This window comes from Aythya fuligula, chromosome 2, assembly GCF_009819795.1.
Source record: "Aythya fuligula isolate bAytFul2 chromosome 2, bAytFul2.pri, whole genome shotgun sequence".
NCBI classification, from domain to species: domain Eukaryota; kingdom Metazoa; phylum Chordata; class Aves; order Anseriformes; family Anatidae; genus Aythya; species Aythya fuligula.
Window position 1 is genome coordinate 9,789,920 of NC_045560.1, and position 16,617 is coordinate 9,806,536.

Genomic DNA, 16,617 nt, shown 5'->3' on the forward strand with positions numbered 1-16,617 from the left:
AGTCCCATACAAAGGACTTCTGCATTGGGAAGAATTAAATTTAGTATGAATTACTTGTAAAGGAGCACAGAACTGCTTTTTCAAATAAGGAAAAAAATAAAGGCACAAACAGAATCAGTGCTACAACTGCCACAAATCCTATAAAACAAGCATTTTTGAAAGCTTGTATGCATATTTACAAATTCTGTTGTTTACTAGCTTGTAAATAAAATAGTTGATATGAATCCTCTTATTTTTGTCAGACACTTGATCATTTTGAAACTTCTTTTTATAATTACGGATCCACCCCAAAACCCCTTTTCAGCCATTTTCTTCTTTGTTTTAGTGATAGGGAAATGATAAGATATGTGTTCCAATCAGATGCTGTTCTTTTGACAGGGACTGGTGGAGAAGTTTCTAAAATGTGATGATTTAAAAGTAGAAAATAACTAGGAAAATCGGTTAAATCCAGCCTGTTCACTAAAAATAACAGGCTAATCACACCAGCTGCATTCTGAAAGAGATCTCCAGTAAACTGAAGAATCTACCTTCTCTGTCTTTTAAGTTTCCCAAATAGTTGGTAAATGTAACTGTTTGGAAAAGCGGAAAACAAACAAACAAATTCTAATTCCTAATGGTGATCAAAAATCAACAAAAATAAAAACAATTCCTAAAACTGCAACAAGTAAGGTATTACCACTTACAGGATCAGATTGTACACATCCTATTACACATCTCAACTCTAATTTCTTTCAAGTTCTCCACTGGAAATAGAAAATGTTGTATTGAGACAGTCAGAAAATGGTATTTTCTGGAATATTTTAAAAATAAACCTCAACATTTTAATTAGTTTAAAAGAAAAGAGGGGAGCTTTTAACTTAAAAAAATATTTTTGGGGATTTAGAATTTTGTTTGCTTGCAAAACAAGCTTTTTGCAAAATATTTTGGTTGACGATAGCTTAGCCTTTTGATGTGAAATGGGTCAAATCTGCCAAAATCAGTGTCCGTTTGCAGAGTCATAGGTGTGCCAGAGGACCAAGAAAATCCATAGTTTTAAAAATTAGCTATACGTTTTATGTTTAATTAGAAATTACAGTTAAAAGGACATTTTAAAACATGAAGTGAATGGAAATCATTCCATACGCCGCGTGAAAACAGTACTCCATGTTGAAGTTGAATTCAGGAGCTATGACTCAGAGCTTTCCTCAGTCTGGCCAGGAGCAGCCACACTGCAGCAGTGATGACTTCAGAGAAGATCATATATAAGCAGGTGGCAGTCAGGCTGGCTGCATGCATTATGCTCCTGCTGCTGCAACAACCCTTCTTTGGAAGTCAATGAGGAAGGCAGACTCAAGATGACTGCATGTGTTGCTGTACCTTCTGCTGTCTCTGAGAGACATGAACTGCTCTTATTCTTCTCAGTAGATGGATAACTCAAGCCTTATTATTAAATAATTTAAATACTCTGTTTAGTATTGCAGTGCTGACAAAACCACATTAAAAGGGGACAGTCTCACCAGAACTTCCATAAATTAGCTTTTCACTTTAGTATTGGAGAGGTGGAACTCCAAAATTAAAGGGGTATTTTTAAAAGGACCACTTCTAATTACCTTCTCTGACCTAAGCCTTAATTAGAAGTGAGCATGGTAAATGCACACTCCTACACAGAACGCCTATGGAATTCCTAATGCAATATTTATTTCACATGGCTTGATAAGTTACTAGAGCTCTAGGGGCTACTGTTCTGTGCCTCTCTCTCCCTTGCTGTTTTTCTTTTATTAAATTAAAATATGCATATTTTACACATTGAATTGCTCTGTTTCTCTTTTCATCTGCTTTTCTTTCTGAAGGTGAAAACTGATTAGACATGCAGGAAGTCCTGTTCCAGGCAAGGAAAATAAAACTTGGGAATCAAGACTGCTTGAAAGCGTTGTGTTCTGCACAGATGAACAAAATGGAGAAAAATAATCTAGTCTGAAAATTAATTTCAGCATTCACAAAACATGCTGAACTGGGAACACAGAAACCAGCAATCAGAGCAGAGTTTGGTACAGTTGCTCTTACTCAACCCATGGGCTTGGAACACCAATTTTGCAAGGAGACTCATTCAGCTACAGCCACATGGTCTTTTGTCCATGGGGATTTGCCTTTGGAGATCACTGATGACTAATCTTTTTTAACACAGGAAACAATCAACTGTCAGTATTTTGTATTTGTTTTTCTGAATTGCAAAATTGGAAGAGAAAAGCAAATGGTGCCAAACAGACATGCAAACATTTATCAAGTCCTCAAGTCTGAAATTCAGGAATTGGGTTCTTTACATGCTGGTGTGATTTGGGAGTAAAACGACAGACAAATTTTGAACTGACTCTGACAATATATTGAATATAGGTAGAAAAAAATAGTATAAAATAGTTTTAGATTTAGAAAAGCAGAATAGGGGGCAATGAAAATTAAATGGCAATGGAATTCCATGGCTCAGATCAGGGCTTTGGTCTTTACTCCTGGGACTCTTTCTGCAATTTACATTTAATAGTCTTGCAATAAAAATAGAAAATAATCAAAGGAGCAGAGATGAGGTCTCACCATGCCCAGCTGGAGGCCCCAGTCACAACAGCACAAACCTCTGCTGCAGTTGGCAATAGTGTGTCTTTAACAAGAAGAGCAAAGATCTCAATTTCAAGAATATTTCATGTATTGGTGAGTAGTGAAGGAAAGATGGGGTAATGAAAATCATGTATTTGATTCAAAACATGTCAGATGAAGCTCTTTTTCATATCCTGGAAGAGCATCCTAAGTTCAAAGGGTCAACACCTGCAGTCTGTCCTCCGGGTGCTGTAATGGATTCAGCACTGTTCATGTGTGGTACCTGCTCCAAGACTCCAGTCAGACTGGGACCCTCCAGGGGGATTAAGGCATTGGGAGAACTATCTGGCCTGAGCTACAGATCTTTTCAGGTAAAAGGGCTGGGGATTTCCTAGTCCAAATTATAATTGTTGACTGCATTTAATCCGATGGCTCATTGTTGTAGGTCCTTTGAACCCTTTTGTTTCTCTGTCAAATAAGGAGAATTGTATTTCTCTGTTCCTTCCATAGAAGTCATACGATGTTCATATACTTTGTTAATTATGTTGGTCATGAACACAGGAAATCACAGAAAGACAACAAATACTTATGTAAATATATATCATACTTGATTTGATTTTCCAGGGAAATTACGAGGCCACTTGGCAGGAACTGCTTCATCCCTCCCTCTATTTCACCTACTGTGGTAAAATTAAAAAAAAAAAAAAAAGTAGTGAAACTGCGCTTCCCTCCAAGAAGAGGAAGGGCAAATGTTTAATAAAAGGCTGAAGGGTAGATGATTAATAAAAGCAAAGCATAATGTGGGTACTACCAGTTCTAAAGGGAGAATAAGACTGTATTTTCCAGCGGGAAAAGCTTATGGACTCCTAAAGAAACCTCCATTTTCAGACAATGAACTTTAACAGATATGCAATTTATAAAACTGGCATAATTAAGAACATTTCTTTCGTGTAAGGACAGTTGGCTCTAAATATTCTAACTCCAAGGAACAGTTTCTTGCATATTATCATCCCTAGTCTTCTTAGAATGCTTTAAAAGTTAAGGCATGTACTTCATGTCAAATACTTCATGGAATTATAACCCAGCACATATGGAAAATAATAAAATTTTATGCCTCCAGAATTATTCACAACATGGAACTCCTGCTGCGAAAACTTGTTATAGATCAGAAATGTTCTACGTCCTCTTTCTTTTGAATTATGTTCAAAGAGATGTTGAATTTTAATAGTGTTATGTGAAAGAGCTCAGTGAAATCTCACTGAAGCTGCTGGACAAAATCATCACCTTTCATTCAAGATAAATGCAAGAAACAAGCAAGCTCTTTTATGGAGCTTGATAACTGAAATTACAGAAGTTATCATCAAAAACAAGACAAATGTGAAGCATGTGGGCCCATGAGTTTTTCTAGAAACTGATATGCTTAATGCAGAGAGAGAGGCATTAATCAAGGCAAGATGATTAATCAAGATAAGCAGAAAAAAAACATATGTAAAAGGAATAAAGAAATCACCAGCACAGCTCGACAACCTAACATTGTGATCATGGTAGAAAAAAAGCTGAAAGAGAAGTTGGGGGTAAAATACTGGGTAAAAGAGGTCTGTGAAAGAAGAAAAAAAAAAAAAAAGAATTCATTGCCTGTTATTTGATTCTGTCTCTGTTCAAGGAAATAAAACTCCATACTTTTTTTTGTAAATAAAATGGAACTACATCAAAGCAAAACCCTGTCCTGATGATGAATTCTCTTTCCAGCTGAGAAGAAAACAACACACAGACCTGGCAAATTGTTTAACCACTCAGGTAAAAATGGATTAATACCATGTGAGAAGAGGCATCCAGTTTTCAAGAAAGGGAACTGTGAGGTGGAATTCCCACTGAACCAAAATAGAATCAATGAAGGAAGTATCTCTCACAAATAGTAATTGGTAAAAAGAGATGAAAACAAGACCAGATGAAATTAAAAGAAGACCTAAATCAGCTGGAGGCCTTTCAAAATTAATTAAAGTAGTGGCTGGAAAATTTCCAGAGCAGTCTAAGAGATGACATGCAGTCAGAGATGAAATCTCTGCTTGAGCCGCAAACACAGAGTAACCAGACAGATTAGGAAGCCCTGTGGCAAAACAGATCAATGAGGTGACTGACAACACATCTGCTGCAGGCGAGAAAGTTTTCAAAGAAAAAGGTAAACCAGAAAAGTTGGAACTAACTTCGGGCTTGCTGGCTGATAAGAGCTATGGCAAAGATATAAAGGGTTGGAGAAGAGAACTGGAACAGAGGGGCAGACAACTGTGCAAGTCTGATGCCTGGAAATGGCCTTAAAGCATTGTAAAAGCCACACTAAGACCCATGTCTTTTTCTTTAGCACTATTATTTTTTACAACATAAATAAAGTTGGTTTGAAAACTGTTTGAAAATGATCTATGTACAAGAATTTGGACTATCTCCAGCTCAGAGACTGCATCTTTGAAAGAAAAAATTCCAGCAAGCTAATCCTTCTCAGACTAACATTAAAACCCAAATGAACAGAAATGTACAGAAAATGTTGAATCTAATCACCAGCTCTAATGGCCTAAGTGAGATGGGACTGAAGAACAATACCTGCTGTTCTTCCTCACATTACCAAAAAGGACATAATCTTTCAAGAAGTGATCACTAGTGAGAAGACTGAAACTGGTCCCTCTCCTGTCCCACAGGGGTACTAGGTATGGATCTGTTCATCAGGAGTAAGAATGCTAAACAGGATGAGCTTGGGTAAAGCATCAGCAATGATTTAGGAAAGATTTTTGCCTGGAAGACAGAGAAGACACTATCTTCATTCAGATCCCGGCAACGTGAAAGTAGTAAATGGGAGTTTGATTACTGAGTGTCTAACAGCACTTGCACAAAAATACTGGGCACTGGATCAACATAACTGGTTGTAGATGGGCCTGCCAATAAAAACAGGAAAAAAGACTATCCAAAACTAAATAATCTGTTCGGTCTTAAATAGAGATAATGAATGTGACCACATGATCATGCAGAAAACATAGACATGAAGAAGAGCAGGCACTGCTGAACAGTGTTGGAGCTCAGGAACTGGGTTCCTTTTGCATGCAAATACATTGGAAAAAGAGATCCAGAAGTATCCATAGCCTTACCCCCTGCCAACATGCCTTTGGTCCATCAGACCAACAAAAAATTGGTCCAAAGTAAAACCCACAAAGTATAATATAGCATGACTGATGGGTGGAAGAATCCAATGCAAATTTAAGACAAACTGCATTTAGAAACTGTGTGTCTGGAATTTAGCATGAAAACTAGATAGTCAGGACAGATCAGGAGCAGTTCAGATTTTGTGATGGATATCAGCTGTGCTGTAAATGCCAGGAAAGTTGTTTTACATTTACGCTTTCATGCTAAACAAATACTTTGTAGACAAGTGTTTTAGAGAAAACAGCTTGATTTGCTTACAGGAGTGGAAACAATTATACCTGTTTCTTGCTGGGGTAGCCTTACAGACAAGGAAAAATTGACTGGATGGTGCCCACCATGCAACTAGGATCTAAGGCTACAAAAAGAGAAAGCAATAGATCTAGTAAATATTGGCAAAGGGTACGCCACACTCCAAGAGTCTCTGTTGGAATTGCTAAAGCATGACATTATGCCTTTAGACAAGGAGCAGCAGATTAATCCCAGGTCTCTGCTCTGGAATCGGTCACTGTTGTTACTATCAGTAGGATAAATACTTCACTGAGCATACAGACGGGGAAGAAAGAAGCACAGCTCAGTATCAGCTGGTTCTGAGTGGAGGAGGGAGAGGGAGGAGAACCGCTGAGAAGATGTTTCAGGAATGAATAATTGAATTCAAACAATCCCTGGTGGCAGTACCACAATGTGTATAAACTACAGAAAACTGTATTCAAGTGAACATCAAAGAATTCTGCCTCGAAAGGAGTTAATACCCTATTCTCCTTAGCAAGTTCAGGTTTGCCTTTCTTTATCTTAAATAGCTACTGTTTGGTGAAAAATGGATATAAACTTTGCTCCTGCATCTGGACATTAACCATAACAACTGAACCAGCATATTGACATGTGATCTGCAGGAAGTTTAAAAAAAAAAAACAACCAAAGAAAAGTGGGTCATGGTTGAATCTGACATAGGAAGCTTGTTATTTTGAAGTGACAAACATCATCAAAATAAATGTAACAAATACGCTTGAATGGAAACCAATAGAAGAACCAGTAAAATATCACATATCAAGTATATCACATGAAGAGTGGACACATAGCCACACTTGGGAAGCAGCTGATATTGCCAAATAGTGTCCATGAAGCAGCAGACCTGGTGCCGATGGAGAGATTTTTACTGGGATGAGAAATAGCTAAGGAGAACAAAAAGAAAGTGAAAGAAAACGAAGAAATTCAAGTAACAAATGGCATGAAGAACAGAAGTTGAGAGAGACTTTTGACAATGGAGTTGGATAGAAACAGCTTGGGTCACAGAACGAAGAAATAACTTTTCATTTCTAGTCACTCTCTCTGCAAATATGTTGCCTAACTGTTCAATTTAGAATGGTAGAAGAATAAAATATATTCTTCATACTATGGTGGGATGATTAATTCTGATTTCTGTGTTGGCAGCAATGCTCATAAAAGTTTGTTCTTTAAATGCTTCCTTTAAAAATGATAATGTATAATTTTTCAACATGTAAGGATGTAAAAGCTAGAGGTAAAAATATACAAATATGAAAAAATATACAATTTAAAATCTGCTATTACAGGATAGCTAACATCGTATTTGATTTGGTATGTTTAACTTAAAAAATATATTTTCAGGTAGCATGCCTGATATAAGGAATGCACTCAGCAAGGGAATAAAAAAAAGTCTTCTCAACTGTGTCTAATTGCCAAATATTTAAGACAAAAATCACAAGTTACTTGAAAATTTAGGCTGGAACAACTGCTCAACTTACTTCAAGCAGAATGCATTTGCTCTGCACTTCTAAAAACAAGGCCCAAAATATCTCAGATTGAGCATTTAAATATCTAGACACCCAAAATCAAACAAACTTTTTGAAAATTTATCAGAGAAATGGTAGGAAATTGTGCTATGAAGAGCATATAAAGTTGTCTTTAACAGGGCTCAGGCAATAGTTTAAAATCACAGACCAAGTGATGCAGATGACAAAATACGATGATTTCAACTGAATGCAAGCTCCTAAAATACAACAGCTTTCCTAAAATTTTTCCTCAGATATTCTCTATCTTCAGAACAAAAGTTTCTAAATTCATAATGCAAAACAGAAAATAAAAACATATGCTTGTGTTGTTAATAAGCCCTAGTTAGCTGCAACACTTCCTCCATAAACAGCTTTCATAAGCTTCCAGGCAGACTTTTACACTTACAAAGGAATACTGAATGCAGATACCCATCATGCAAACAGACAGCCTGTTATGTAGGCACACACCTAGCCTGGTCCTGTGTGTATGTTCAAATCCGAGAGCTGAACGAGCACATAAAACGACTGCGAGCAAAGTAAGCCCATATTTGCGCATTGGTAATGAGTGTTTTTAGCCTTGCAAAAATTTGTGGATCTACTTAACTTTATGCAGCAGGATTTTAACTCAACACTTAACTTTATGTGGTAGGGAAAATGTGTAAAAAATTAAGCATTTTGGGGAACCAAAGCATGTGAGAAGTAGATTTTCATGCAAAAATCCACAGCAAACTGTGCTGGGTCCTTTTTGATCCGGAGAATGACAATGAATTCTGACTATGCCCTTAAGAAGGTCAGAGCCTCTAAAATCATCCAGTTCTTGGCAACAGTTTAATTATGGACTCTGGCCTTAAGTTTGGCACTAAAATATGAATACTTTACCCTGAGTTTTTTCTATATATTTTCCAGATCAACTCTTCTTTGACAGGGCTTGTTACATACATAAAATATAATATCCAAATACTAAACTTTAGGAAGACTTTTCATCAAAGTTTTTTTCAAATTCTGAGACTCGAGCACAACAGATTTTACATTAGTTATGTTTTGAGAAGCACAGAAAAACACATGGCTTATAAACTAATCTCAGTTCTCAAGGAGATGTTTAACTTACCTGCCAGAAGTCAGCAACAGTAGCAGGGAGAGGGCCCTGGGTGGCAATATATGCTGGGTTTCGGGGGTCATGGTCCATCTGAAATAAGGAAAGAGAACACAGACTGGATTTGTTTGAAGGAAAATCCCTTGCTGTGTTAGAGACAGAAAGTATGCCAGGGTACTAACAAGTGACTTCCTGAAGGACTGTTTTGCCCCTCCACCCTTCATTGGCAAGCAAAGAATTTTATTTCTATTTATAAACTCAGAGGAGACCTTTTTCCACAAAAGACTGATGCTACCACATGAATATCAGCACACATGATGAGCAACAGCCTATGTCTTCAGTGTGCAGCGTAAGATCATTCATGGTGGTTGACAAAGGCATTTATTTGAGATCAGTACTCGTGGTTTCATAGCAACCTAGGAGCCATATGAAACATTTTTCTACACTGACTGTTAAGAATGCTCCACACAACTAAATATGTTCTCCATTTCCACCGTGCCAGTCAAGGGCACATGTAACTCAGAAAAAGCAAAAATGGGGAACAAATTCAGTTTCTGGCTTTTTCTGGTTAGCTGAGTTGTCTAAATGCATGGATTTGGCCTCAACAGAGGAAGTTCTGCTTAAAGGCCTTAATTATACCATTTAATTCAAGGAGCAGAAAATTCACTGAGCAGAAAAAATAAAGAATCTAAGAAACAAAGCCATCAAGAGTAAATAGGATTAGTGTGTTACAATGAATGTTTTTGAAGTGATGGGTGGCTTTCTTGGTTCTAAATCATAGGAACCATTCTGCTGAAAAAGAAGATCTGCTGATGGGATTAAAAAACAAACAAACTCATTCTAAACCTGAACTGGGCAATACAAAACTTTGAACATAAAGAAAAAAGACCTGGTTCAGCTCCCAAATGTGTGGTTGTGACTCAGTGACACTGACAACAGCGAGAGTTAACTTATACCCATGTAGCTGAAGGCAAAATTTGTTTCAATACATGATTTTCTTCTATAAATAAAGATCTGAATAAGAATGAATGTGAGTCACATTTGCATTATCAGGAATCTACTGAATTTATTCATAGCCTATCAAAATTTTCAGTGATGGTACATGTCAGTGTAAAAGAAGGCACCTCATAATTATGTGCAACATAAAAGAGGGAAGAACCATAAAGAACAGATGTAAGTTATTCTAACAGAACAACAATATGATGAATGTTGCAAAAAGGAAGAAAACCCTTTTATGATTCTAATTTTCTGATGTATAATTAAACCAGACTTAATATTAAAATTCTCCATGACAACACAACACAGGTAAAATGAAGTCACTTGAAGCCATTTGGAATAAAAGCTTACACTTCTAATTCACCATGGTTATCAGAAACCTTGACCATAGTGTCTATAATACCATCATTTTATTCTGAGCTTCATTAAGATGCTCCTCTGATCAGCAAATAACTCTTCACAACAAGCAACTGCTCAAAACAAATTTCAACCTTGCCTTTTGACAAAAGCAATTTGATAGCAGGACATTTACTACTGCAGGTATTTTGACACTAGGAAAAAAGTCAAAAAGTAACTTTCTTCAGAAAGCAGTATTAGCAGAAAAAACTTAGGAACTATTTCAAAATGGGCAATTTTTTTTTTTTTTTTTTTTTTTTTCTTTCTTTTTGTTTTGTTTTGTTTTGCTTGTTTCCTTTCAGAATTGAGGCACCAAACTAAACACTGAAAGCAACAACAAATGCGATTAAGCAAAGTCAGGCTTAAAATTTATTTTGCTCTATGATGGATGAAATAATTTCTGTTGTTTTGTTTTGAATCCCACAGAGATCCATAGGATTTAATCATCTGCTTAAATGTTTTCCTGCACTGTAACTAAAAATCTTAGCTTAGAAAAAGTGATCTGCACTGAGAAGGACTTAAAACTCCCCATAGAAACTGCTGTAAGCTGCATGTACATGAAAATGACATCACCTCACTATTCGTGAGCTCAAGAGCCTGACTTGGAAACAACCAACAGTGAATACACCCAACTTTATAAAAATAATAGTTTACTTTGAATTTCTCCTTAAAATAAATTCTTTTGTATATATACATGCCAGAAAACAAAGGCAGAAGAAATCAAGGATGATGCAAATAGCGCTGTCATGGAAGAAATACTTCTCAACATTCAGCTGATAAATCAGGAATAGGACAATCTTGGCATTTCAGCATTAATCAACCTCTGTCACAAAGGTGCTGTTGGAACGTGGCAAACATTACAATAAGCACAGAGTAGTGAAGTGTATCAGCAGTTTAACAATAATTCAAAAGACAGCTACAATTATTACATTCCAAGCACATTGTGTTGTGCAGAAAACAATCATGAGCAGAAACTCTTCTTGCTTGGAGCAAATAGAAGGCAGCAGAAAGCCCTATCACACTATTAAATGATCTTTAACTAAACAACAGTAAGAGCAAAGATTAAACTAATTAAATGAAATTCCTGGTTTCATCAATTTTCTATTATATGTACTGTTTTAAGGCTGAGTATTTTGAGAAAAATGTAAAAAATCACTACTCTGGTCACATTCAAATTAACATGAGCAGGCGACAGCGAAGGACAGTTCTTCAATGTTTTTGTTATGTTCTTTTCTATTCTCTCAAGGTCACCAAGAACACCAACAGCATCTTAATCTATCAAAGTTAACAAAAGTTTGAATAAAGAAATAAAGTCAGTAATGGGTTTTAAACTAACTAATCAAGGATCAAGTAAAAAGCTTTTTTATGTCAGTAGTCATTACCTTCTTTCAAGAATCCCTGAGATCTCTCACTTCACCAAAATAAAGCAAAAAATGTATTCTCCAAGAAGAATAGAGAACACCAGGCTCCATACCATCAAGTATTATTAAAACAAAAATCAACTGTTTGTTAATATTTGACTTAGGAAAATTCTTCAGAAATCATCCTACTAGCAATTGCTTAAAAATAACAAGATTTTTCCCTTTATGTTTTATTATGTGCTTTTTATCAAAGAAAAAAATTCACATGAGTAACATTAGAACTGGGCAGAACAGCCATTTTTGGCAAGAAAAAAAGGTGCAATTATTACTTCAGTTTTATTATGGATGAATTCTCATTTTCTGCAGTGATACAACGAAGGCAAGCCTGGTGATAATGGTTCAATCTAGGTTTCCTTAATATTGTATTAAGGGGAAAAAGGGATCAAGGATTACTGCAACTGATCATGCAATTAACTGTGGTCATTTTGGTGGTCATTTTTGGTCATTTTGCCACTGTCAAAGATGGAAACAAACAGGATGAGCATTCATGTTCATTGTTGGAAAAGAAATACCACAGAAAACAGTCCCTAACTATTAGATATGTTAGTATCTAATACAAAAACAAACAAACAAACAAACAAAACAACTAAAAATAACTAATAAAAACTTGTATTTTTCTATAGTAATTTTTTTTCTTTGTAATTATAGCTGTATCTTAAGGTAGGAAAATATGGGAAGAACACTATCACAATTAGTTGCAACTTTGTTAAATTAATACCAGACCACAGACCAAAACTACCCTATTTTTTCTTACAAGAGCTCTAATATCCAGTTGCTTTATTTTTTCATGGTTTCCCTGAAGACTCCTGAATTTTTGTGAGTTTTTACATAGACTTCCTAGCACTGCATGATTTCACTGATAATGCTGATGAAATACAGCAATATCAATACATACTGGGAGAAAATCCTGGTACATATAGATTCTTGTTAAGCAGTTTTGTGTCATTGTAAGCATTGAGTATCAATGACTATTTTGGACTCTCACATAAATGATCCATCGATTTATTCCTGCCCTTTACCTTCCCCATCAGCTTGTCCAATCCTTACTTGCCACAGAGAAAAATGCTCCCAGTTACACTGTATTTGCCTTGATCTAAATCTTCTGTGTCTGGCTGAAATATTCGTAAATCATATGAGAGCAGAACGAGATCCAGTGGAGACTAAACACGATGGAAAGAAAGCTGAACTCTGATTAATTAATGCCTTAAGAATTTGTATGGATTCAAGGTACTGAGTAGTTTCCAGATTCAATGTGTTTATCATGCCAATAAAATCTACTTTCACGTATCTAATTAATGCACTCTATAGAGTATAGATAATCTATAAAAGTAAAAGTAAAAAAAAAAAAAAAAAAAAAAAAGTTGTAAAACAAATTGTATCCAGCAGATACTGGTGAACTTTGTAATCACATTTCAGCATTAAAACTAAAAAGGTAGACCAGTCCTCATTTTCATGTTTGAATTAAAATTTAAAACAATTTTTAAATCCTTCTTTTAAAACCCCTAATGGAATGAAAGAAGTAAATCTGGCTGTGAATGCCATTATGAATTTTGGAGTCTATTCTTCGTGATGAAATTTGTATGCTGTGTTTGAACAAACTGTCACGTTAATGACATTCCTCAGTCTGGTGTCTTCAATAATAAGCAAACTGAGTTTTTAAATGTAGTTGATGGGATTTTTTTTCTCTCTCAGACACCCTATGAGGAAAAACAGAATTCCCATTTACTTTCATGACCTCTGATTTAAAAGCAAAGATTGCACATTATTTACTACTGGATGATTTTCCTGAAATTTAATGAGGACTAAGTACAAATATGACAGATGTAATTATCACAGTTTTATTCTGCACAGTCAGGGTCTCCTTGTGCTGTAATTGCAAGCTTTTCATTCAGCTGCCGATAGCAGAGTTATTATCATAGTACTTTATGTTATTTCAGAGAGGAGGGAAACAGATTTCTACCCCACTTTTACCCTGCAAATTCTCCCAAGGACTCATTTTGCCTGGCCTGATGCTACATTGAAGTTAAATGGCTACAGGAAGAACTTGGACTAAATCTCTGCTGATTCTCCTCACCAACCTCCAGCTGTGGTGAGGCCATCAATCTAACCCCAGTTTTCACAACATATTGGAGGGAAAGGAGGTCTTGAGGGGGTAGCATTTTTTAAAAGGCAGGAACATGTGGGCAGGTGGCCAGCCCATTGTCTAGCGAGGGGATTTTTTTACTGTGTTCTGCTGCACTCATTTAGACTTAAGTTAAGGTTGAGTGAGCCCCAGCTGGAGGCTGGACCACTGACCCAGAAGCTGGAGATACCCTGCGACTTGTACGCGACTGGAAGCCTCCCTACCCGAAGCTCAAATATAATTACTTTATTTCACACTCTTCCCTTGCCAGACAGCTCACACGCGCAGGGAGGAGAAATCCTCTTCTCGTCAGTTCAGGCTGTACTGGTCCTCTGCTTTTAGTGCCCATCTTGCAGCCCACTACAACGCTCGTTTCCAACCCAAAAACAGAAGCAACATCACCATATTGACATGGTAATTACTGAGGTTATTTAAGTTGAAAGGCAGCATTCTTAAAGAAAGAAATTGCAGGATTTTTTCAAGAGTGATTAAAGGCAGACTTGCTCACAAAGAAGTGGATCAAATGTGTGTGCTAACAGAAAATGTCTCAAATAAACAGCAGTAGTAACAGTAAGTATGTCCAGCTCAGGCTGCAGAAAATACTGCAGAATCAAGTGCCCAATATAATATTTCAGTAGGTATCTCAGGTTGTAAGCAGCTCATAAAGTCTCTATCACTCCTATATTCTACCTCACTGTTCACAAACAATTCCAGATTAACAAATACAATTACACTAACACTAACTTTAAGATACCTCATTTGTCTTGAAATGAAACAGTTTGCAGGGAGTCTTTCCAAACTATGAGCTTGCAAAGTAGTGATTTCCTCCTACCAACCTCCCACTGCATCACCTTCAGGAAACACACATTTTATCTGTGGCTTCCAAAATAGTGAAATGACTATTGAGTTAGCACAAAACCATCTGGAGCATCTCTTTCCTTGGAATAACAGGTCGTCTACGTAAATGTTGGCTGTGGCACTCCTTCCCACACATCAGGATCCCTATCCTACCAAGAGGTAGAGGAGATCATAAGTTTCTCTTGGCAGTTTTCTATGGCTATGCAAGATCCTGAGTGTTCATCTTAACCCAGTGAAACACTTGTGCGCCCACTTATCTCTGAGTATACAAATACTGCCATAAGAGATAGGGAGACAACTAGAACTTTGCTTCATCACTGTGACTTATTTGGACAAAACTCTTGAGTATGAGAAAGCTATAAAAATGAAATATCTTCTAGTCTCGCAGAAGAAAATACCCTTGTGTGCTGGATGGAGTGGCAAGACTACAACTCCCTGTTAAAACATTACTTAAAAGCTGTGAAAGTGGAGATCCTCTCCCTTCACTACCACAGGGCATCCAGACAAAGCAAACTACTTCCCAGTTATGTCAATGGAATATCTTGGTCTTGCTTCTCCACCCACAACACTACCCAATCTCAAACTTTTCTCATCAGTGTAATTAAGGGAATAACTACAGTATAATCTAAAAATATAATTGCAACAGGCATATACACACATGCAAGCTTTCACCCCTTACCCATGCTAATCTGTGTATTAAAACCAGGATGTGTCCACAATAACTTTTGGGCAAGTTGCAGAAACCCATCCTGGTGTCTTTGGTAAAAACTCCTGCCATCTGTGCTGCTGCCAGTGTTGAACCTGGCTTAGCCCCATGTCTACAAATGCTGCAATTCCACTTCCTGTAGTCATGTGAATGACAACCGAGCTCTTAAAAGAATATGGTATCTTAATTACCGCATACATCTTGCACTTGCTATGAAACCTCTCAGATTTACTACCAAATTAAGGCTTGAACTCACCCAATATTCCTTGGAGCTCCAAGTTACTTTGATGATCTTCTAATCCTAGGGCCAGATAAGAGCTTGGTCTAGGCAGAGACAGACTTAAAAGTAGTCTAAAAACTGCATTAATCTTTGTGCATCTATCCTTGTTTTCTAAAATGACAGCTGGCAATCCCTGAAACATGCGGGTGCTTTGGTCTACCCTCTACCCTAAGCCAAAGACAAAAACATCCTGAAGATGCCCGTTGAGTTCTATGTGTTTTTAAACGCGTATTTATGTGAATAAAACATTTTTATATATTCAAGGAAATGAGGCTTTTGAACTCCACTGAAAGTAAAGACGATGAAGCTCACAGAACCGTTTATATATATATATATAAAGATATATATATATATATATATATTTTTTTTTTCTGTTTTGGAAGAAGCATTCTCAACAACATTAGAAGGAAGGAAGCAGCCTGTAATTTCATGCTGTTGCAAATTGTCAGCTGCCTTGCCCACATGAATTGATTTAACTGGGGGAGTGATGCTCCCCAGGAAAATGAGACAGTAATGGCATACACAACCCGCTACAGTGAGAGCTAATTCTCCATCTTAAATTCTTTCTCACACAGTTTCCCTATAATATTTTAGATACTTAAGTAATGTGAAAAAGAACCAAGTGCAAAGTGACTCCCATACTTTTTCTCCCTCAAATGTTATCTTGACACTTCCATTGAGAAGCTAGGACAGGGCAATACTACTGGCTCCATCATAGCTGTTTTGTTTCTAATAGTGGAGACCTCTTCTTGTCACTTTTCATTGACAAGAAAGGATCCATATTCAGTTTGCATAGGGTGAGAAAGGGCAGCTGGGCCAGGCTGGAGTATTCAGAGGCAAAAACTGGGCAGACCTATTTTGCAGATTGAATGGACACATGAGTGGAGAGGGAACTTGTTCTTGCTTTTGAAACAGCAAGCTCAGAGAAGAACCAGGAGAGCTACAGAAACATAGAGCTACACATCGGGAAGGCGGTAGATGAGGAAAGCTAAGAGGAAATGTCCAGAAATTCAGAAGCTCATGGAGCTCAGTTGTCTGCACCTGCATAAACCATTCCTCCTCTGACAGCAGTAGGACTAGGTAAAAAATGAGTGAAAAACAAGAAAGCTTTACCTCCTCAGAAAAGGAAAGCCATACTAAGGGTATATTGCTGAATTTTATGATCAGTAAATTACTAACATCAAGCACAGAAAACCTGACATTA

General features: G+C 36.8%; 1 protein-coding gene across 1 annotated transcript in view; it reads right to left on the minus strand.

Annotated features, from left to right (window-relative positions):
• The window catches only part of PTPRN2 (protein tyrosine phosphatase receptor type N2), a gene marked incomplete at its 5' end in the record, with an annotated part of 646,773 nt that overhangs the window by 34,559 nt on the left and 595,597 nt on the right, over positions 1-16,617 (minus strand). The window contains one exon of the mRNA XM_032183394.1: positions 8,650-8,727. Coding sequence (XP_032039285.1) covers positions 8,650-8,727 — 78 coding nt within the window. The remainder of the gene's footprint in view (positions 1-8,649; positions 8,728-16,617) is intronic.